General features: G+C 33.7%; 1 protein-coding gene across 2 annotated transcripts in view; it reads left to right on the top strand.

The window, feature by feature from the left end:
* Window positions 1–25,746, top strand: part of LOC409786 (jazigo) — a 189,278-nt gene that overhangs the window by 51,032 nt on the left and 112,500 nt on the right. For both annotated transcript variants that reach the window (XM_026441389.1, XM_026441392.1), the window contains exon 2: window positions 9,856–9,965. In XM_026441389.1, the coding sequence (XP_026297174.1) occupies window positions 9,856–9,965 (110 nt within the window). The remainder of the gene's footprint in view (window positions 1–9,855; window positions 9,966–25,746) is intronic.

The raw sequence follows: 25,746 nt of genomic DNA, 5'->3' as shown, positions 1-25,746 counted from the left end.
AATTGTTATTAATTGTTATTGCAATTGCATATTTTTATGGAATATTATTGATTGAAAACGATTGTGAATACATTCCCTCGATATTGGAGATTATACTGTAAGAAAGAATTAATATACATAAAATATCTTGAAGAATAAAACTTATGTCTGAGGGATATTATTTTTATGACAAGTGAAAAATTCGCATGAAAATATATTTTGTTTCTCTTTTTTTTTGACACATTCCAAATATTTATTAAGTACCCTCGTAAATAAAAATCTAGTGATGTATAAACATACTTCTCTCCTCACTTTATATTTATATACTTTGGAATTTACGATTCGACAGATTCGATATGAAAAATAAAATAATAAAATTCGCCGTATTTATTTAATAAACGAAATAACGCAACGAAACATTTTCCATTGTTTCCAAAATACAATTTCTCGTCTCCGATAAAAAAAAAAAATTTCACTCGACCAGGGATCCAGGGATCGATAAACGCACGCTCGTCACACACGGATCCAATGTTTCCGTATTCCGATTACCGAGCCGATATAATCGAAGATAAACTGATTTAAAAATGCACTCGGACAAACAAACGAATAAACGGGCGGGCGGGTAATTTATGCGGTTTCGCGGTGGCGCGACATTCCATTTAATTCATCGAAAAACGGTCATAACGGGGCGCCATTAATTCCGATTTCCGCGATATTATTTATCCGGACGAAAGATGTATCCGCACTGTTCACGGTGCGCCGAGCGGATATCCATCGCCGGAAACATCCGTCGTGGTAAACAACGGCCGAAATTATGGCGCGAAAACTGGCCGGACACGCGTCGATGCCCCGCCGCGAAAATTTCGTTCCCTGGCAATTCGTTTCGCAAAACTGATCGATCGATGAAACGAGGGCGGAGACGCCAATCGTCATTTATTGAAGAATTTATCGAGAAGTAAAGCTGTATCAATCTTTCTCATGATTTTAAATTTGTTTCGAAGGTTCATGAATAATATATCAGATAGATTCCGATGCTAAACGTTGATTTGAATATGTTGGCAGTTTTCTATTTTGTGAAAAGTATATTTTTGGATCATCTGATGATGGTAACAATTTTCAATGATGATGTTCAGGTGGTAATAAGTACTTTTTTCTTTAAGACGATATAGAATAGAATCATCGATTGCATTTGTCGATTGCTAGGAGGAAAAATTGGAAATGTCGTCTATAATCATCTTTAATAACGGAGAGGAAGTTAGGTATAGTTAGGCACGGACGATTGGCAAGTTCCAAGAAGGTAAAATGTAACGAACACTTTACCTTGGTATTGCTTGGTGGTTCATTCAATCTTATTTCCTCTTGGAAGGTAACAGAGCAAGAAAATAATCGTCAATAGTCAATCGAAGATGAGATTTCATCATTTATTAAAACTGACATCGTTCTCAATAAGAACTGATTTATTTAGAAAAACAAAAACAAAAAGAAATACCAAATATAAATATAACAATGAATCCTCATTCAAATAGATATTTTATATAGCATTATAAACTTTTAATCTCTAAAGAATTTTATTTTTTATTGCATATTTTATTATTTGTAAAAATAAAATTAATTCAATCAATAGTATATCCTCATTGTTGTTGTTGTTGTTATTTAATATCAATAATGATACTTCAATTCATTTCAATTCCATTAATCAAAATCAAATTTTTCGAGTTATAATATTGTATTATTTTTTTATTTTGCATATTTTTATATACGATCTTTTGAAAATTTTTGAACCACGGCACGTGGTACTTTCTCTTTTACGTTCTTCTGACAATGATGAGATGTCTTCGTTCCCGATGATTGAAGAGGAACGTATTCGCGTGCCCACGTGCCGCCCACATCGCCATTCAACCGTGCTAAGCTTCAACATTCGCAAGCTGTTCTAGGAATTATTCGCTTATTGGCGGTCGTTTCAAATTCAAATCAGTTCCCATCTGTTTTCCGCGTAGTGACAATTATTAATTGCCCAAGCGACGTCTAATTTTTTACACTGCATTGCTTATTTAGTGTAAAGAATAATTCAAAGTGAATACATTATGTCGATGAATTATACAAAATATGAATGTAGCAGTCTTCGATGATTTTTAGCCGAATATGTGTTTTCTTTAAAAGAACATTTTGCGTTTTAATCATTCGAGTCGGTAATTATTTGTAAACAAAAAGATCGTAAAGAAACAGGCATTAAAATTTATATAATTTTCGTATTCCATGATTTATTAAAATTTTATAAAGTGAACTTTATTTTTGCCTTCAAGTTTGCATCGTCTTTTACTCTTAGAAAATCTCAAAAAATAAATATAAATTGATTACAAAATTAGAATTAAATAGGATGGTTGATTTTTAATTATTATCAGCCTCAATTATTTATTTAAAAAGAAAATAAAACATCTCAAGAAAATTCATCTTTCAAATTTAATGTTTCAACTTTTATTAAATAATTTTATCTCTTATTCTTCCGTTGTAATGTTTAAATATAATTTTCTTAATTTTATTCATTATTGTCGCAAATTTAATCCGAAGGAAGAGAAATCTTAAACGCAACGCGATACTACATCTAACTTGATCTTGTGTTTAATCACCGCCCAAGTTCGTCAAAATTTAATTTAAATTCCGCTGAAACGTAGTTACTCGCTTCCGGCCGATGTAATCTTGCAGGAAGTTACTTCCTCATAATCGAAATGGTAACTCGATCAATAATAACTCGGACTAATTGCTGACAAAATTTGACGAAGTTGTTAACGAGACAATGGTGGCCGGGGATCGATATTCCTGTATTTCCATGTGTAATTGCTCTACTTCGAATTAACTCCACGTTGCGTGAATCCCTTGGACGAGTTTACGCCAGAAAGGGCCCAAATGATTCCTAATAATTAGACAGGATTGCGACAGCGTGTTAATGAACGGCAGATTTTTGGCGTAACGACGCAGAATAATTTCGAGCGAGAGCTTATTGATCCAACTTGGTGTCACGATTTAACAGAATGAGAAGGATATTTCAGGGAATTAATTTTCTATCTTTATCGATTTTCCACTAATACGTAATTGGATGTGAATTGTTATTCAATGCATAATGAAATTAATTAATATGATAATATCTATCGATTAATTATATAAAGTATTAAAATAATTTTATTTTATTCACGTATAATTAATCATAAGTAATTTACAATTGAAAACAAGTATTTATCGATGTTTATATTTTTTAGATTTGTTAGTTCTTAGAATTTGGTTGTTTATTTCTATAGATTTGCTAGCTTAAATTCTGGCAATCTTTTCAATCATTAGATTCAATATTTAATTTTTAAAATTTTAAATTTGATATAAACAAGATACGTAGTAATAAATAAAAATAAAAAGTGGCAAGGATATTTAAAAATTAAATTAGATAATAATTAAAAAATCAACTTACAATTTATCACAATTCTAAAACAAACATTCCAAAGTATTCAAAAATATCATTTCGAATATCAATCCAGATATATCACCTTTATTAGTAACATCGATAAAAGGATCGATAAACTCAATTATCCACAAAATTGATTAACTTGCACACCTCTTAATGAACGCGAGAAGGCGTTTCCCGTCTCGCTACAAATCCTTACCTTGTCAAGTATCCTTACTTTGCCTGTTTTCGATATTTAGACTTATCTCCTCTATCGATCGATGGGATAATTGTGCGTTTCCGTGAATGAGTTGCGTTACTCGATCGCGTGCAAGTGTCTGGCAAGTGATTGCGAATAAAAAGGAGGTGATCGTGAAAGTTTCGCACACTCGAGCAGAACGTGCTCGCCTATCTCGGTTAATTGTCTCGGAAAGGCTTTCGTTTATCCCGGCCAGACTTCCGTCAAATCGACGAACGTTCTTGAATTTTCATTATCTTCGAAGGATAACGGTAAAACCCTGCAGGTTCTTCCTCGAATCGTTTTTCGTTATTTCGACTCCTTTTCCTCCGTGGAAAACGGGTTCGACCCACGATGAATTTGCATAATGGAATTGTAACGTTTTCTTTACGAATTGAACGGTTGTTTAATTCAGATTAGTCCTCTCGCCTTGACGATCATTCGGGTTAATTTAATAAGCAACTTGGTTTTTACTTGGAATTTTTATTTTAATTTGACGAGTAAAGTATTATATGGAAATTAGCGATTTTAGAAAGTACATTTTTACAGCTTGTGTCAGTGGTTGTTAACGCGTGGTTTGGTTTATTAACATTAATTATTTACAAGCATATACAAGTGTAATTAAGTAAATGGTAGAGGAAAATGTTTATTCTATGCTTGAGATTTTGTAATTTTTATAATTTTTCAATTCTTTTAAAATTTCTATCCCTCGGAAATTTTTTATTTGTACAAATGTCATGGAAATTGGAATTTTTATTCAAAATTCAGAGGAAATGTTGCAGAAATGTCGGAGTATATCTTTAAATCGATTAACCATTTCAACTTTTATCGCGATTTATTATGATTATCGCGTATTTTCCAATTTAATATACTTTCACTTTTGATCGGAAATTGGCAGAGGCAAAACGGTTGATCTTTATCCATACACGATTCGCATTCCATTGCGACTTCACTCGTATTAACTTGTAATTGAGACGGAGCATTTGTGTCATCGTGTGCTATATGACGGGAAGAAACCTTGCAACTTTCCCCTTTCGATATCGACGTACGACTTAGTTAAATATGGAACAGCGAACTCGTAATTCCTGTACCATCCAAGTCATCTTATTCTTACGTAAAACAGTCGATGTAATTTCACGGTGTTAAATTAAATTATGAACTTTAGATTTGAAATTAAATACCGTAGATTAACCGGAGATTAACTCGCGGCTCGTCATAAATCTTTACTTTTAATGTCATAATATTTCCAACGTTGCGTCACTTTCTTAATATTCATAATATTTTATAACATTTTTTATGCAATTCTTAATTCTTTCATGTAATTCTAATGATTTTAAAATTAGAAATTGATTAACTGGAAGAAAATCTCCTCTTCGATGCTTGATAACTTGAAACGATAGTAAAATTGAAAAAAACAAGTTGAATTCGATATTCAGATTTCAAACATACATCTCTCAACTCTCGTTTTTCGTTGTAGAGAAACTGTCGTTTCTTCACACTTCATCATCCTCGTAAACTCGTATATATATATAAACACATAAACTGTACGAATGTATTTCTTTTTTTTCCACTCCTAATCGAAGTAACGTCAATAAATATTCAAATGTGAAATTCCGCGTAAGAAATAAATTGCGCGAAGAAAGAAATCTTCCATTTTCGCGGAATAACCATATTCAACTGATTCTAAGGGGAAAAAAAAAAATAATAAAATTTCACGTTCAAAATTTCCTTACGCGAAACTTTTGCGATCGACTGTATACACTTTCAACTACTTATGGCGTGTCTTTTGATAGAGAACAGACGTATCGTTCCGCGAAAGAAGCGGTCTCGAGATCGCTTCCACTTGAAGCACGTCGACAGCGGCGCATCCGTGAAAAGTTTCTTCAACGTGGATCCTGAGGGACGTGTGGAAACATTGAACTGTCCGTAGGGAAGACATACGAGACCCGTGAGACTTTAAGTGGCTAATTAAACAACTTTCCCATGATGCGTGGATCGGGGAGGGAATTATCAGAGCGTGGTAGAACTGGATTAATGTTATGATTAATTAGATTCCTGATCGAACGTGCGCGAGGAGAGGGGGGAGGGAGGGAAGGACTGTTTTCACTTTGCCATTTCGTGTCGGCGATATAATTCTCTGGATTCATTAGGAGCAGGTTCTTTTTTCATCTTCGTAGAAAAGTGAATGTTGATGAAACTGTTTATGTAACTTAAAAGTCAACGGTTGGTTGCAAGCTTTTCTTAAGGTGGATTTTTATCGTGTTTCTTCCAGGAATGGAATTATTTTTTATCCGTGTAATATTATTTATACAAATGATTATTAAAAGTATTATCGTGTTAATGTTTATCTGTTTGGGAGAAAGTGTTGAATTAATTTGTTACGAGCTTCTTTTAATTTATCTAATATCAAGATAATTTAAACGTTGAAATCTTTTTCTGTATTATGTTTCTGTATATATTGATTTACAATTTAACTTCAATTTTATTTATTAAAATATTTGCAAATACAAAATTTATAATTTCGGACACTTTTTATTATTTTAAAGAGATCTTTCTTTGTTTCAAGGTAAATATTATTTAATGATTCATCGGACGAATTCATCAGCTATATTAATAGGTCTCATTAAACGGATGTGAGTATTAAAAGATAAATATTTACCATGTTATTGTATAATACGGTTTTTCTCAGAATTCCAGACAGTGGAACTTCTCGCGATATAATAGAACAGAAAAATTAAACAGAATGACATGACGATTTTAGAAACAGAGGGAAAATCCATTACTAATTAATTACATTTAATATATTTATCGAATTTTTATATAATTATTCGATAAATTAATTTTTTAAATTAATAATTTTGCGTCTCAAACAAGGCATAATTCTCGAGAATCTTAAATATATATTCCTTACATAAGTGACGCAAGTTCAAAAGGCAAAGGTACAAACACTCTGTCATCGTATTGTTAGGAGTTACGATGCAATCGTCGTGATGCATCTTCTACGGTGGCGCTCTCTGTGCATCGCGTTTCCGGTTAACCAATTTTGTCGCTTGAAGGCCAGTGTGTAAGAGAGAGAGAGAGAGAAAGAGAGAGAGATAGACGCAGCTCGAACACGTGGATTACGTAAGGCAATTCGCTTTCCATCGAATGCAGGACGCCTAGAAACCGGAGAAATGCAGCGCGTGCTTGACTGAGCCGCTGCATTATAACCGGCAGACTATTTTGAAGCTGTGATTTTTAGAAATATAGGTCAGCCGCGTGTGTTTCTCTGCTTGGCGTTACAGGGAATAAACCGGATAGTACGCGCACAATTTTGTATTTTTTTTTTTTTTTTTTTGTATTTTGTCTCAAGTCTTTTTTCCCCAATCGTTTTTCCTAATGTACTTTTTTTTTTTTTTAGTGAATGAAAAAATTATTGGTGGACGATAGACAAAATATTGGGTGTTATTAAACACTAACGAGTGAAAATGGAGTGAATGGAGATCGTGCATGTAGTGGAAGAATAATAAGCAATTTAAAAATGCGTTATGATTGACCATAATGTAAAATTTAATTCGAAAAATAAGAAATATAAAAATATCACGTAAGAGAAAAAATTTAATCGAAACGAAAATCGAGAAATCTTGAAGAAAACTTTAGCAAGAAATATCGAAAGAGTAATTAAATGCTAGTCAATCGCACATATTTGCGCTATCATGGAAGAAAAATAATCGACTCACGCACGAGTTAAAATACCCGTTTTCAATTTATTTTGCTCCATTATGAAGTCACTTGGTTCCTTTTCTGTTCTACCCATCGCAAAACGTTCCGTACACCGACGAACAGGAAGAGAATTCCTCTACGATCTTGTATCTCATCCTCAGGAAAAAGCGAGCGCGCGCCGCCGAACGTTTAATTAATACCTGTTAAACGATCGTTTTTCGAAGTATCGTCGAAGAGAGCGCCGCCGATGAAGTCGGAAGCGGAAAATAACTTTTCCAGCGACAACAGGGATCACAAATATAGCGACCTAGGTAGCTCGACTATTTTTAAAGCGGACATTTAGCTTTCGTCTACGGCTTCCCAACCGGCTCGCCTCTATTTTTCTCTTCTCATTCTCCTTGTTTTCGGTTTATCTACCACGTTACTTTCTCCTTTACACCTTCGCTTCCTTTTCTCTCTTCCTCTTCCACGCCACGCGACTCCTATCGTTCCTTTTTTTCCCCCTAATATCTCTCCGCTACCATCTTCGTGGTTTTATTTCTTCGAGAAATACTGGCATCGCGTCGTGGAAACCTCTGGGAATCGGCCATGTCTCGGAGAAAGAATCGAGGGAACAAAGGCTTCGTTTCCGTTATTTAATCCTTTCAGGATTTATCGTAGAATGATTTGTTAATCGGGAATAAACGAAAGAGATGCGATTTTTATTCCCTTCTTTTTTTCCAGAAAGAGAAAATTATTTTAAATTTTCCTATCTGAATTTAACTTCGCTCAAAAAATGAAAGATATTAAAAAATTTGCTTGCCTCTAATTTGGCAGTGAAAGGAAAATAAAAAATCAGTCTTACCTTACGTTTCATGGAACATGGAAAGTAATTCATCATTAACAAAGTTATTTTCATCGTCGTTATTACACGGTCTCCCTGTTTTTGATAATAATTCCATCATGTATTCAATTCACGAGCTAAATGTTTCTATTTTTTGAAACGACTTGATGATGTAACTCAGTGACTTAATGTCGCGTGTCCAGCGAATCGAGACCACCTGATATCAGATGAAGAGATTATCATATCTTGCATAAACGGAAACGTACGTGAACCAAATGATCCGCAGATAAATTTAGTAGATTAGCTTGCATTAACCCAGATTGTCGACCCGTAAGTCGTCTATTCGTACGTTGAACTCATTTCTTGGAAGTCATCTCGAAAAATGAGAAAAACAGCTCAAATCTTCTCTCTCAAAAGCTCAATTTCATTCGGAAGATCCATCGAAAAACTATTATCTCGAACGATAGAGAAGATAACGGTTTATTAGTGACAATTCTTGTCACGAGACGATCGAGTATGCGTGATTAAATTCCACCAATCCTACCAATTTGAATGAACCAAGCAACGAAACATAGGATAACAGGGGAAAACAGTATACCAGCTTGGCAGTATACACAACGAAGCTACATTTTACAATTTACCTCGGCAAACTTCTCAGGAATTCCCTTCGAATCCACCTCTCCACATCCCCCAATAATTCCCCCTGTTGGATCCTCGACGCTGCAAATCTTCGCTCCACCGCGCGAAACGGTTTTCCCTTCCCTCACAATTTTCTCCGACACGAAAATTTCAAGGATGCTCGAATCGGGGGATAGAAAACGAACGTTTATAGCCGATACCGGAATTTACACCGGATCCTTCCTACGATATCCCCTCCCAGCCACGAGAATCAGAAAGCGTTTAAGTCGATAAAGGAGGGGAAGAGAGGAGAGACGAGTTTGCCGTGTAATTCACGAAAACCTAGCAAAGTGGCGTCGCAAGTTTAAAATTAGGAGAACGAGTTGGGAATAGTTTCCGCCCCTGGATTGTGAAAGGTCGCCTCTTTGCTGGAGGCTAGTCTGTGTTCGAACCACCGTTTCGAAACGGTTAAAGGAGAAAATTGACCGATGCTTAACTGCCTATCATTTGCGACAGCTGGGTAGCTTTTTAATTTTATTTTACGCCGACAGGTGGCGTGATGTTGCTGATGCGATGTAATTTCCACACGTCGTCGAGTGGTTATGCGATGCATGAAGTTGTGTTTCGTCGTGTGAATTTCGATGATTGGGTAGTTGATTGGGAATTGGATCATTTTAAAATTTTGTAGTCGTAGTGAGTAGTAATTATTATCACATTATTTAAGTTTTATTTTATAAATGTATTGTTGTAATTGTCTGAAATGTGCAATGATGTTCAAGTATCTTATCTATATTCATGTTACAGATTGAAGTGTTTAAATTATTGCATAAAAGTGATTATTCGAGTAAAAAGATAAGTAAATTGAATTTGGTATTTATATAATTTAAATATCGTCAAACATAAATGAAAATTTATGTTTCAATCTATATTTAATAAATATTTTGCTACGTAAACATCATGTATTTATATTTTATATCATTCGTATGAAATATAATTAATTTAACGTTAATTAGATTTAATTCAACGAGATATATTACTAACAATATATCCTCTTTTTTGTTTCAGCTTGATGATACGGCGCTCCAGCTCTACAAAGATGGCGACTATGGTGCCTATTTGGACCTCGAAGCTTCCATCAGCGAGCAACAAGAAGAATTCGAAGGGTTCCAAACCAAGTAAGTCTTATAATAATATTAATATTTCTCAAATATATCTCTCTTACGTGATCATTTTCAAAGCATATTATTTTTTTGAATAGCTTAAAATCGCACACAATACCGGAGGCTTAATATATTTTATAATTAATCATAGATAATTAGTTGGAACTTTGTTGGAGACGAATATTTTGTTTATTGAGCCTTCGAGATGCATCGAGAACTTGGAGACCCGTCTCTGATACCTTTGATCCCACGAGATTCGATGTACTTTACCTACCTCGTGTTGGGACAACTGAATTATACAGAAACTGTTTCCTAAGATATATGAGCAAACTTTGCAGGCGTGTTTCGAGTAAGTGCGAGGGCGAAAAGATATCGTGTAAACGTAGTGGAATTAAGGCCTTTCAACTAAGACATATTAAGTCGTATAAACTTTCTTACTAATTTAGGTTGAATATTTAGAAGGTCTTATAAATTACGAGGTTAGATTATACAAAATGATTCGTTCAATTAGGAAAGATAAATAGAAGCTATTTATTCAGAACGGGTAAGATAATTTTACGTAATTTTTTTGAATATATTTAAGAAGAAACTAGATAAATTTCACGTAGCTTTTGCTATTTTACCGAGAGAAGAATCGAAGAACGCAATGAAAAAAATCTGTTTGTCTCAGGCCATGTTAAATCAACAACATTAAACGGGATGAGAGTTCGTATAGAGGCGTGAGAGATTGATGACACTGATCCTGATCTATTGACGTGTTACTGGGAACTGGAAATAATGCCAGGAAGGAAAAAGTAGGTCTCTTTCCTCGTAATTTTGACTCGTTTTCCTCGACATATATTTCATTAAATTGAACAATGTTGATACGTTCGTTATCTTTCTTTCGTATTTTCTTATGAATGACACGTGGAAATGGTACTTTCATTAGATCCTTTATATTGTTCAGATTCATAATTAGTTAAAATATCCGAGTAAAAAGTTCTAAGGAAAGAAGAGAAATTATGTATCAGATGAAAATAAATTTCAATCCTTTATTTCGTTCGCTTTGTAAATCGAAATTAATTTCAAACAATTTAAATACAGGTAGATTTTAGAATTTCAAAAAAATAGATTAATCTCGAATAGATGAACGAGTTCTTGAATTCTTTTTCTGTATTAATTCGTTTAATTAAACTATTCGCCCCATCTCTTTCCAACTGTATAACAAAATCAAAACTAATAATCACATTTTCAATTATCTATCTGGACGTGTAGGATTTCACAATCATCCGTTCCATTATATATTATCTTACGTTCCTCGAATTATTAGGTCGCATATTAATTAGGTCGCAGCAGGATACTGCTCACTTTCTTGTTTCTCCTTTTTTTAAAGGGGGATTAATCCACGACTTTTTCTCGTTCTTGATCCAGTAACGGCGCGTATCTTTTTCCATATTATCATACACGTATCGGCACGGATATTATGCGTGGAAGCGTGTCGGTGGAAAATCACGACGAAGATAAGAATCTAGGATTAATTAAGACCGGATCGGAGAGAAATTAGTCTGTTGGCGTTAATTTCGCATCGTGCAAGATCTCGAGGACCTTGAGTCGTGTCGAGCACGTTTTCAATAATCGACACGACCGCCGAATAATGTTCTTAGTGTTAATTAAGAACACCTTTGAATGCATAGGATGTATTGCTTTCACTTCGTGTTCGAGTTTCTGAGATTAGATGCAGTCGTATATATATTTATAGCAAAGTCGATGAGACGAGACGATTCTAGGATGAAAAAAAAAAAAAAAAAGAAAAGGTATATAAAGATGGGATGTACGTGCGTTGATGAAAATTCTTTGCGTGGTGTTAATGACGAGTGTGAAACGGCAGGGTGGTTTAACGAGGATTTAAATTGAGCTCTTTGTGCTCTTTGTTCGGACCAGATTGTTAAATGTAATTATTTTAATTATTTCTTTCTTTTTTTTTTTCATCCTATGAAAAAAATGTGTAACGAAAGCTTTTAAATTGGAAGACGGTAAACGAGAATTATATTTTTGTGAAGATAATTTTGAAGAAATTGCGAGAATAATTAGCTTCGCTTGTAATATAAATTTTTCCCCCGAGTTTTATTATAATGTTGCGTTAACAGATGGCGCGCGTAGTAACTTTTGTCGCTTGAAAGAAGGAAAAGTGCAGGGAAATCGTTAATTAAAATTAATATTTAGTTAAGTTGGATATATAATTTTATTTTTATGGCGAGAAAATTATATGGAACAAAATTATATTCCATTTAAACGCAATCCCTTAATTTGCCATTTCCTTAAATATCAATTTAAATCTGATCTTAACGTATCACTTTTCAAATGTAATTAAACATCAAAAAAGAAAAAAAAGAATCTTTTAAATACCTCTTTAAATCCCATCAGAAAAGAAAAAAGAAAAAAAACTACCTCGTACCTCATTTTAAATGTCAAATCCAGCTTCAACTTAATTAAAATTCGTGTTTCTTTTCAAATATTCCCTCGTTTTAGATGGAAAATTCTTCGGTAGGCGCGATAAAAAAAAAAAAGAAAAATCCCACTTATCTCTCGAAAAGCGTGGTTTAAATCTGTCGCGTATCGGATTCGCGTTAAGATCGATACGAAGCAACTCACTCGATTTCGCAAAGTAAGTATCGAGAGAAGGAATCGCATTTTCGATTATTCTCGGTTCATAGCCCGAGGATCGAGGTTTTCGCCGATTTTCCAACGAAACCTACGCGATCGTACCTCGTTCCTTCGCCACAATGGCTGGTGAAAACGGGGGGTGAAAAGAAGGAGGAGGAGGAGGAGGAGGAGATAGAGATTCATCGCGTTCATTGTGTGTAACACACTCCACGCTCGCAAGAGATTGACTTCCTCCTCGAGGCGAATCGATATGAATTACTCATTGGATGAAAATTACATCCTACGAGGCTGTGTTTTCTTAGAGAACTTGTGCAACCGCGAATCCTCTTCGACTCGGCTCACGATATTCGTGATTGGACGATTTGAATTTTGTGTCGCGTCAACGAGGTGTGGATTGTTCGTTTTTATTTATAACATTATTCAATTTTTCTTTTTCTTTTTTTAGTAAAAGAGAAAATTTAAAAAGTTAATTTTCATTGATATAAATTGTTACGTATATTAATATGATTCAACTCGTGATTCTTCATTCTAAATCCACCACTTCTTGCGACACTAATCTAACATCTGATACGCAAATATATCTGCAAGGATCTGGCAAAATTATCGAAATTCTTGCGCAAGAATCGGATAAATATTATCGGAATAAATAGTATTCGTAGCAATGCTATTGGAAATAGGGGTTGGAAACGGAGGATTGATGGTGGATTGACGAAAGACAGGTAGAGGGAAGGGCCGAAAGCGAGGTTAAATAAATGTTTGACCGGTTGGTGCTCTCGTTCTAATATTTGAAATGCCGGAATTTTCACGAACCGCGAAACGACGTCATACGTTTGCCTTCGCCTCGACCCGCCTCCCCCTTTTTCTCCATTCTCTTCCGATACAACAACGGCGGCGAACCGGTCCGACCCTCTTTTTTTCCCTTTTTTTTTTTTCTCTTTTCTTTTCTTTCCCTTTCTCGTCGATGCCCACACGAGTCGAACGAGGCAAAGACACGGTCCATGGCTCGCCCTCGATCAGATGAAAACGCGTTTTTCCGCCCGATATTGGCTCTGTGGTTGAAATTTGTCGACCGACCGGTGTGCACGCTGGACCGCGTTCGATAACCACCCCCGCGCTTTCTTCCTTGTTCTCTCGTCCTTGGGTATTAACTAGGCGTGTGCGGATGCTCGAAAATGTGGGATAGAATTTTTTTTTAGATCCCCGAAGGAACCTCGAATCTTTATTTTCGTATAAACGCGTTTTGGTTAATTTTGGGACGCGAATTAATTTGAGATTCACGATTGAGAATGTAGAATTTGATTTTTGTTTGGTTGGAATATTATTTGAGATTCTTAAGGTTTCATATTCGAAAGAATTCATCAAGGAAAGAAAAATATACGTGGAATATATAGGTGAAGAATTATTGTATGTATTATTTGTGTATTATTTTAATTTTTTTATACTATATTTTATAATTTTTTTAAGATTGGAGTATAGTGAATTTGTGAGAATCTTGTTTGTGAAAGATATTTCAGTTTGCCAAGTGATGGATGATTTTGTTAGTTTATTTTGTTTATTTATACAATAAGTTTCGTGTTTTGTTATTTGAAGCAATGACGATATCTTGAAAACGCGATAATTGTATATCTTTTATTAGGCACTGATCTGTTCTTGGAACGGTATATATATATATCAGTTGTTAGGTATAATATAAAACTATGATAAATTCTGGCAAAAGTCAAATTTCTATTCCAAATTTTTCGAATACAATTTTTATTCGAGTATTTTAAATATCTTCAATTTTTTATCCGAATATTATCCAAATATTATCCATTGTTCTTCATTCATATGTATTATTCAAATAATTATTTCGTACACACAATATTTTATTCTATATTTTCAATTTATTTTTAAATCTAGAATCATCTCCTTTTCGATGGTACAGCAATTTCGAAAACACTCGGTATATTCCAACGGTATATATTCTACTATCCAAAGGTTTATTTTAATCATTACGTTGTTCTCGTATTCACATCAGAATTACGTCATTCAAATTCGAATTTACTTTTCGTGTCTGTAATTCAAACAGAAATAAAGCTATCAAAGTTATTCAATTTATGGTAATTAATAAAACTACTGAGTGATAAAAAGAAATAATTATTTCAAATTTCTAGTTCGAAATAAATAAATATCTCAAATAATTATTCCTCGTTTCCAAACTTTGAAACTAAAAATCCAAGAAAACTCAAAAGCTCAATCGGCGATAAAACTCGAAATTACAAGGCCGTGCCCACACGTCACTTCGCCCAGTTTCCATCGTTTTGCCGCAATACGTTTAGCCACCCACGTCGATCCATGCTCTCTCCATAGATTTTCCTCGTGAAAGCCTCCCGGTGAAAATTGCGAAAACCAGGGGGATCAAGAGTGTGGAAAATCCGGACAAAGATGAGAAGGTGTCTCGCGTGGTCGGTCGTTTATCTTCTTGTCGTAATGTCTCGCGATGGACCGCCCACGCTGCAACTTTTGCTCGCGATATCCTCCTGCTGCCTGGCCACTGTGTCCCGCGAAAATTAATTCCATTCCACGGTATTACACGCAACGAATACGCAACGCGAACAGTCAAGTTAACAAATCGTCTGCCACCTAGAAGTAAAATGCCCCGATTAAACTTTCTCTCCAGGCGGATTCCGGAAGTTGAGAAGTGTCTAGACATTCGTGAAGTTGAGACTGAAGAGATGTGAACGATATACAGTTGAAGAAATATCATCTTTGTATCAACAAAATATCAGACAATCGAAATACTTTTACTAAATTATTGTACAATTTCTAAATTCGATCCACGCGAAGAAGATCCTCCGTATCAAAATTTATCCACGATCGATTGAAATTATCCATTCGCAACAGACATTGGATATAAAACAGAGACTTATAACCGTCGAAGTCGTAGGTTTGGAACGTTGAAGAGGCGCAACCTGACGTAGCAGCGTCCTGGGAGGCTGTCACGAGTTTCAAACAGTTTTCCCTGCTCATCTCGGCGCACGGCTCGTGGGAATAGATTGCTATGAATTTCTAGAACGCGTGGGTACACGGTCGCAAAATTATGGCGATCAATCTCGTGCGCATTAAGAAGAAGGATTGAGAGTATATCCCTAAGTATATATGTATATATATATATACTATATATAAGGCGGAAAACTTGGATCACGATGAGTTAATTAATTACATTTGTCTCGATCTGCCCGCAAGGAGCTCGAGTTTCTGCCTTCTGTCGTCTCAGATCGTTAACTCATTAATGGATTAATGAACATCGGGTGAAGTTATACAGGGAAGAAATTTTGAAGTTAGGCCGAATCGGGCAACCAGCCTCGCTCTGATCGTGTTATAGTTTGAGTGTACATGATGTAAACGCGCCTTAAGTCGAATTATCAAAAGTGTCATACAGGTTGTGATCGTTGGAAAAAATTTGGACGATGAAAATTATATCACGCGATGGTTCGTGTCACATTTTTGGAAATCGGATATAAGGGAGCGTGGATTTTTATTGATAGTTGATATTTTTATTGGAATTATTATCGGAGAGTTTTTATTCGTGTATTTTTATTTTTTATTACTTTATTTTTCGTTCAATATTTTCATCGATTTTTAATTTTCGGTTTTGGCAAATTATGAAATTTCATCCTCGAATTTTTATTTTTATCGCGGAAATGATTATAACGTAATGGAGATATTAATTATCCTAGAGTTTCATTCGATTTTTTGAGAACGTAGAAATTCAACTTAAATCTATCCATTTTATCTTCCCGACGCGAGTCATAATTTTATAGAATTGTACAGTTCTAGAATTAAAAATTGAATAATTGAAACAATCCCAACTCTAAGAAACGCGCCATAGCAGGATTAACAATATATCCACCGCAGAAAGAAAAATTCGATAAATCCTTCTCCTTCTCCTTCTTCCTTATCGTTCTCGAAACTCGATCTTCGATGCCCTCTCGATTTAATAAACCACGTGCCTGTTGTCGTGTCTCTTTCTATTGCGCAATCCGTTTGAATGCACGTAGGTACAACATAAGCTGGCTTCGTATAATTATAATGGAAGCTATATATCCGCGAGTGTAGAAGGGTGGTGGGGGGGCTGTAGCGAGGATATGCCGGGTACTCTCCCAGGGGTTCAATAACCAGGCACAATAAGTCGCTAAACGTTCGGCATAGACGGCACGATGAGTAATCAGCTTCCTACGTATCGGCCCCGGGGATCGTTAAGGTGTGTACACACGTCCTCGAATCGAGATACCTTGTACATTTATATCGGCGAGGAAAGGAGAAAGGCGATTGCGCGCATCTGTATGATTGTTGTGTTTCGATCGATGGAAAAAAATTTCTAAGCGGATATGATTGCTTGGAAACAATATTTCGGAGGGGGAGATTGTACTTCTGCGTATAATTGGGAATAATTGGTTCTGGGAATTCGGTTTAATAATTTTCGTTGTATTTTTGATTGCGAAAGAATAGTGATTGATAGTAGATGATTGAAAATATTTATTTGACACATTTTGATTGCTTGGAAGTGAAATTTTAGAGGCTATTGAATAGGCAAATATAATTAATAGAGAATTGATGGAGGATTTGACAGAGAAATATTGTTGACTTAGCAGCTTTGAATCTATTTTATCCATTTTCATCTTATAATTTTAATTGTAAGTGAATTTATATTAGATTTTTTATATTTCCACTTTATTGTCAGATAATAATCAAGAATATTGCAAAATGAAAATATCTAATTGTTCAAATGAATCTAGAAAATTAAATAGAATCATTAGTGCAACAATAGTAATTTGGAACAGTATGAAAAATTGGGAAAATTATTATTTCATATATTTAGAAGAAGGATAGAATTCAATGTCACATCAAAATTAATGTGTACATGTTAAATCAACGAGTTCATATTGATATTTAGTTAAAAATACACGTGTCATTTTGTAACGATCTTTGCAAATATTCGGATTCAAATAAAATTTCAAACAAATTTAATTTTCGTATTGGCGATTCGGTGCAAATTTTATCCAGAAAAATTATTATTAATTTGATATTTCCGCGTTTATAAATACGATTCTCGAATATGCTATATCTAATATTAGCACTATTTATCGACTTGGCGCCAACAGATGTTTGCCTCTTTTAGACTGCACAACATTTTCGAACGAGGAGAAGATTTTGAAATATGAGTACTACCTCTATTCGGAATATTTTTCACCGTGAATCCAAGTTTCTCACAAGAATGGAACTGATACGTTGCCAAAGAAATGGCTAGATGTCGTAGAAAATAATGGCGAACCAGCTTATAGATATTCCACGAAAAATATATCTAGATACGGATGGAAGTAAAGTAGGGGGAATCGTTTCTGTAATTCTATATTTATAATTATTATCAAAATTATTATCGTACAACGGCCGAGAAAATTTTGTTTTCAAAACTGTTGACGAAATTTAAAGATGTTATTTAAAACACGCGATAAAAGAAATAGTTATATATATAAAATTTACCTCTCCTCGAAATATATTTTTTACGTTTACGCGATGAGCTCATAGGATTTGTAGAAACGTAAATTATGCAATCCAGTTGCTCGCGGTTAAAGAAAAGCGGATTAAACTTCTTCTTTTTTTTTTTTTTTTAACGGAGTGATCTCATCATCCGAGATCACAAAGCGAAGCTTACTAATATATATTTATAAATCTCACGCTTCTGAAGTCTGAATAACTTGTAATTTCAAGAAGAAAATATCCTATAAAGATTAATCCTAAAGCTTTATTATTTTAAAATTCGTAAAACCAACATCTCATAAATATCTCGTTTAAAATAATCACTTAAAGGAAAGAGAAAGAACTCGGTTTAAGTAAATATATATCTAATGCAGAAATATTCCTGAAAAAGGAATGAAATGTATGAAAAGGTCATTATAATTCCCCAATCGCTACATTTCATCTCGGAGGACGAACGTTTCGAATTACCCCTCAAGCAAATCGCGATTCTCCTCCCTCTTCACGTTTCCATCTTTTTCTCTTATTTTCTCTCTACCGGAGGGTGGAAAGAATTCATACGGATAAGTCGCGATTGTTATGGAAATTTTTAAATGGCGCAGAGCGCGGGGATATTATTTGCGCATACCAGCTAACGAACCGTCCTCGAAAACCACCGAGTCTCGTTTTCCCGATTTGTATCGAAATTTTTGTCGCATGCCAGCCGAGAAAGCCGTTTTGCATGATAACGGTTGTCCCTTGGTGGGTTATCACGTTAAATCTATAGTCGAGCTGTAGTCAGCGCACGCCAATAAATCGGCTCATTAACGCCGTCGTGATAGAATCGTAAACTCGAGCCGCGTTGTCACGCTAATGTTATTAGCATGCGTCGAGCGAAGGACGTTTGAACGATTATTGTGAATGAATGGCCGCGAATATACGCGCTTCCTCCATTAACCGCTTTGAATCGTGGCCGATACCGCCTTTATTTCTAAAAAAAAAAAAAAAAGTCTCTAACGGGAGATAATAAAGGATTATCCAAATCGAGAATCGTATTTAAAGTGAAATAAAACGTGAATTATTTATTCACGTTTTTAATGCAAAGTCCAAAGTTGTATAATATTAATTGTTGGAAGTATTCGAGTTATAGTTTAACGTTATATAATTAATGATTCGTTGTATCTTTCGCTTCATCTAATGCTTGAATTAATATTCAAGTTATTTAAAATATGTATTGCTAATATTATAATATTGAAAATTTGAAATAAATGATTCTTTCCCTATTCGAAAATATGCATTGGAAAATATCGGAATAATTGCAGTTGATCGTATTTGTATTTGACAATTTTTCAAAATTGATATCCCGGAAAACATTTATTAAACTAAAAATTTAATTCCACTGTATAACAAATATTTTCGATGAATATTATTCTTATTATTCTCACATTAATCAATAATTGCACTTATATTTGACAATTTAACATTATACATAATTTCTATTTAAAAATATAACTTTTTATCCAAAATGTTTCAAGAAGAATCAGAAATTCATTTATCGCATTTATATATCGTTCCTTTTTAAAGGAATGAAAATTACAAAATTGAATATTATCAAGTGTTAAATATTTAGAAATATTTTATCGTGGTAATATATGAGAGAAATTGGGGGAAAGAATCATTGACTGGAACGAGTCAGTTTCTTAGTTTCCATGCGATCAAGTTCGCGCCTCTTTCACCTTCTCCGTTCGTTTCATTGTCCACCGATTGGGGTTTACAAATTGAGTCCATAAGCGATGGCAAACGGCCTGGAAACGTGAGTAACGATCGGATAGGAGCGGCAAGAACCGGGTAATAGAAACGTCGATGGTCAAGTGCCAGTCTAGTAATTGTCTTCGTTTGATCAAAAATACTTCGAGTGAATCGAGTGATTCGAACGTTTGATACCTTCCACATGTGATTTTTTAAAGTTGATCGATTCAAATATTCAAATATTTCATTAAAATTTAATTAATACATTTATTGAAAATCTAGTGAAAAATAAACATATATATATGTGTATTAAATTATTATTTTGTTTGTTCATTTCACAAATTTATCGAGTTTTATATTGAGAAATATAATTCAATAATCAAATAGATTTAAAGTTTCTAAATTTCTTCAAATTTTGTTTGTTTGTTGTTTAGATATAAACTGCCATTCTTTTTTTGATTTTTATTCAATTTCAATATTAGGAAACTTATTATTATTATTTGAACGTTTGAATATTTGAAATGCAATACGTTTTTGAATAAAGTTTTATTAAAAATAAATAAATAATTTCACGAAGAAAATTACAATGGATATTGGATTCGAGTAGTATCAGTTTCAAATCTGAGATTCAACTATTTAAACTTGTTCAAAACTTTAAAAAATCCTTGTCCATATATTCGTTCATCATCTAAATTTATAACTATCGAAAAATTTCTTAAAAATATTTCCTATCTCGATGTATCCGTGTATTAATCTGGCATCACGATCTTTACGTGTACGTATGCATGAATATAGACGCCAGTTTGAAGCGCATCGATGCACAATAGAGTTAAACGAATTCAGGATAATAGACTGGCCGGAAGGAGATCAGAGGAGATCAGAATTGATAAATCCCCTACGGAATCGTTTGGACAAATAAGTATCGAGACTATCAGGACTGTCTAACCGAAGGTTCCATCACTTCTCAATGCAGAATCCGATTATTGGATTCGAGTAGCATAATCGTATTACCGACAATCAACCGATATCTACAATTGGTTTGCACCGATTCCGTGTTCTTTGAACACGGAATGAGCGCATTTTAGTTTAAGGATTGAAAGTAATTGATATTCCTTGTAGAGCCAATATTCGTTTAAATTTTATAGAATATTTTTATCTTGCATTCATAATACAAGAGTACAATTTACCTATGGAATTTTCTTTGTGATAATTATATAAGAGTCACATAGGAATTTTCTTTTTCTTCTATTATGTTCCAATCAAGATTTAATGTAAGAAAGGATTATAAATGTCATACATTAGAAGAAATATGTAATAATACTTGCTTGTATTTTAAAATTGATATTGATCTTCTATTTCACAGAAAAAATACAATTTTAATTTACCCAGAAATGTATATTATTATGATATTCCGATATTCTTGACATTATTTCGATACACATGGCCATACGTTGTTTTGAAACAAGAGGTACTCTATTTTAAAACACATACTGCTGTGTTATTAGAAAATCCATGCACTATAGGTTATAGTGAAATAAGTATGAATAATATCATATTGTACACGTAAAATTGAAAGATCATATGATATTATATAAAATATAATAAAATTTACATTGAAGCATAGTGAAAGTTTTAAATAAAATTTTCTTTATGCAATGTGAAAATGATAAATCAAATAGAAGCAATATTGTTTAATGTGATTATTTTATATGCAAAAATAAGTCCAAAGAAAAAAAAATAAATAAAATTGGTTCATTTCAAGATCGAATCTAAATATTCTTCGAGTATACGAATATCTGATTACGTTTAATTTCGATTCTTTTTAAAAATAAAATTTCGTATCCTTTCGAGAACCAACCAAATTATCCTGCATCTTACAAATATTAAACTTGATTTCAAGAACATAATCCAAGAAATATCATCTCTTGTTTGTGTTAGCAAACGTGATCAATTACAATCATCTTATTTAACATTTATTAATATACATTAGTAATCGTCAGAGGAAAAAACTTGTAAATCTTATTTACGTCTTAACGTCGTCTTTTTTCTTCTAATCAATCATACTAAAATTGTTTATCAAATGTTTCAAAGATAAGAACAAAAATGAATCACTATGAAAATCTTGAAATTTTTCACGATTTTCATTCAGGTTAGGTGTGAAAATTTTCGTGCAAAATGCTCGAATTTAATTTCGTTGGTGGAGATTTCTTCAGTTAGATTAGATTAGTTACATTTGGATGTATCCTTTGAGATTCTCTTTCGATTCCCAGATGAGAAATGCATCGTCGATTAATTTAATGAGTTTCGCCACCGGATGACTCACGCTGTTCTCTCGTTCGAGAATAGATTTTACGTCGTTCGCCAGACGATGTGCTGACGAAACGAATGGAACGACAAATTCGAATGATAAATTCGACGCCGATGCTCGATCCGTTGGTTAATTAGCAACTTGAAGAGCGAGTCAGGAAGTGGACAAGTGATTTTACTTTTTATCGGTTCGTGTCTGAACACACATGAATATTTAGAACGAATTTGCATAAACTCGAGGATGGCGTAATCGTTTATTTGCATAAATAATATATAGATATCGTTAAAAGACAAAAAAATATATTATGTGTGCAGTTAACGACAAATGTTTCTTTCCTCGTTATTATTTTCTGGCCTTCCATATTTTTCCATCTGATAAATCTTGATTTTATTCCTTGTGAATTGATCCTTTCCAATATTTATTGCTTTAAAATATGGAATTTTTATATTTATCGTTACAGAACAAAAGAAAAAATAGAAAACAATAAATCATTTTTCGAAGAAATGTTCCTTCACGATGAAATTAATTATTCTTGCAAATTAATTCAACGAAACGAAGAAAGAAAATTATCTATTTATTTATTCTTACACTTTAATCATTTACATATTATAATTCATTTACATACAAATTAAGGATCGTTTATTCACATCTCGAAAAAGTTTAAAGTGAAAAGGAGAAATATAGGATTTATTTTATTTCGGTATCGGAAATAAAATAAAAAAGGTTCGAGAAAATCGTATCGAGAGGAAACCCATGCGACATTTTGTCAACCTTTGTGAAATGAGAAAGAAGAAGGCAGAAACGAATAACCAGCGACGGTAAAACTCATTTTCGTTCACGAGAGCTCCTCCCTGTTTTGCTCCGGTGAAAATCGAAGGTTTCCAAATAGCTGGCGATCCGGCTCGGAATAAATCGCATAACTGGGTTTAGAGATCTATTCTCAGGAGATCGACCAGCGGTCTACCTCGGCCGTCTCTCGTTTTATAAATATCCATCTCTGTGTTTTCATCGGTAAAATCTTGATTCGAGCAACCATGAGTCAACCTCTATTATTGTTTATTGTCGCATTTCTTAAAAAAAAAGTCTATTTCATTACATTAGCATACGAAAGAAATAGCAGAAAATTTCGTGGAATATTTTTTGATTGAAGTTTAATCATATTCGATGAACTTTGATGCATCGTATTCTTTTAAATATGAAATATTATCCTCGAGAGTCGTCGAATTAAGAGTAATGGTGATTGTGAAATTTCTATTTCTTTTTTTTTATATGCCTTTATTAAACCTATCTCCGCTTATTTATTGTCGATTGCTTTCCAAGGGTACGTTAAGTTCGCGTTTTATTATCATATCCTGCGACATTTCCATAATGAAAGATCTCGGATCTCGTCAGAGATATGGGAAGAAATCTTTTACTTAAAAGATCATCCGTGAATATTCGATAAAAAACGAGGAATATCACGTGTAATTATACGGAGAGAAAAATTCGAATTTGAAACAATATCGAATAATATCGATTTAATTGCGTCAAAAATGATAAACTCGTTCGAATAATATAAATTTTCCTGTATCGTCGCATATCGTCCAATCGATATTTTAATGTATTATTACAAAGTAATCAAGATTTAATCAGTATGGAATTCGCCCTTCATAAATCCTTTCTTGCCATGCTTTTGTTTCACGGTTCATTGCATTTTAATCAACGAATTAAAGAGATAAATCCCCCAGAGGACGAATATATCGATATTATAGATATTATTTCCTGTAATCATCCCATGAAAATATTGTTAAGTGTATCAAGATATTAAATGCTCGTGTCGATGTATAATTTGTTAAAATAATTTTTTCACGAAATTTTTCTCACAAAAAAGATTCAATTGTTACGATATTATGAAAATCATCGATCGATGAGCCCTTTTTTGCATATTTTTTTCACGAAAAGATTCTGCGTAAGATGTTGTACATGTGTTAATTTAAATTGACCGTGGCTAATTGATGTTTTACAAGAGTGTTACACCGTCACGAGCAACACACGGCACAATTCAATTATACACCTGAGAGTATTGCATAATAACGGCCTCGTCACGCTCTGTTATCTGTTTAATTTAATCCAATTCGATACTGTTACGTTCTTCTTTCACAATGGTAAACAGGAAAATATCGTTGATATTGATTCTTACCAGCATCTAATCGCGTAATTCTTATCTCTTCATCACTTTTTTGAAAAAAATTTACCAATCGTAAAGATTAAGATCAACGATATTTGTAAACGTAAAAATATTTTACGTTCTTTATAAAACGTCAAAAATTTATGAAGAATTTCCTTTTATTAAAAATTTTACGAAAAATGTTCTATTTTATATTCCGTTAGATGAACTATGGAAGTGTTTTAATAAAGAGGGAAATATGCATCAATTCTTTGCGAAAGAGTTGGAAATTTATGGCGAATTTTCTTTTTCGCGGGTTTTCATAAACGATTTCCAATCATATATTTCGCTGAAAGTGTGAAAGTATTTCAATAAAAATAAAAATACTTTGCCCCATTTTAAAATATCAAAAATTTATGAAGAGAATTTCGTTCCTCTACTTTTCTTCTTTCCCAGATTTTGCAAAGAATTTTTGATTCTTACGCTCGGCTGAATCTATAGAAATATTTTAACAAAAATAAAAATATACTTTATTTTTTGAAATACCAAAAATTTCATAGACAAATTTATTCATCGCAAAAAATTCCCAATTCTATATTGTTCTAAAACATTTCCATTTAAAATGCTAATCTGCAGAGCATTTCTTCAATTTCTCGGCCCAACAAATTTTCAATATTTCAACATTTCCATTTGTATTTAAATTATTCGTTCAGAAAACGCTTCCTAAAGAAGTTTATTCTTTACAAACAATTCTCAATCCTAGATTCTCTCGAAATATTTCTTAAAAAAAAAAGAAAAAGGAACATTTCTGGATTCTTTTTCATTTAAACCCCTAATCGTAGCGATTTCGTGGGAAGCATCTCTTCAATTTCTCGGTCGAACAAACTTTCAATATTCAACGTCCGAAATTTAATTTACGTTTCGCGCCAGATTCCACAAGTTTCCGCCCGATACTTTCGATTTTTCGTCGGCGCACGTGCGCGCAATATGTCCGACAATGCACAGCCACTTAACTGCAGCTGATCAATCGGTCGCTTCTGGGTCCAATTTATTTGGGACACGTGCCGTTTTAACTTCACTACCACTCGATAGATGGGAAGGTCGAAAGGCGACGAAAGTTTGCCGCCCAACTTGCACACCTTCCTTCAAATCTGTTGAAGGAAAGTTTGAAATCGGAGGAATGGCGCATCGACACCGGAATTTAACGTCGATTTTGTACACTGGATACTTGTACGGGGAATTTGCTTCATAAAGCTGTGTCTTCCACTTGTTTACAGCTACTTGAATGGTTCGAACGTGCTTATGTCAACTTGCTTTGTAGCACAGGTAATTGATTGATCTTTTTTTCTTACGATGTGAATATCGAATAAAAAAAAATTGTCGAACGATGTAGAGATTGAATCTGAAATTTAGAGTTCGAGTAGGTTTGATCCATTTGTTTAATAATAACATGT

This window comes from Apis mellifera, linkage group LG6 (genome assembly GCF_003254395.2).
Source record: "Apis mellifera strain DH4 linkage group LG6, Amel_HAv3.1, whole genome shotgun sequence".
Classification (NCBI taxonomy): Eukaryota; Metazoa; Arthropoda; class Insecta; order Hymenoptera; family Apidae; genus Apis; species Apis mellifera.
The sequence above is the reverse complement of the archived record's forward strand: the minus strand, read 5'-3'. Positions and strand labels throughout refer to the sequence as shown.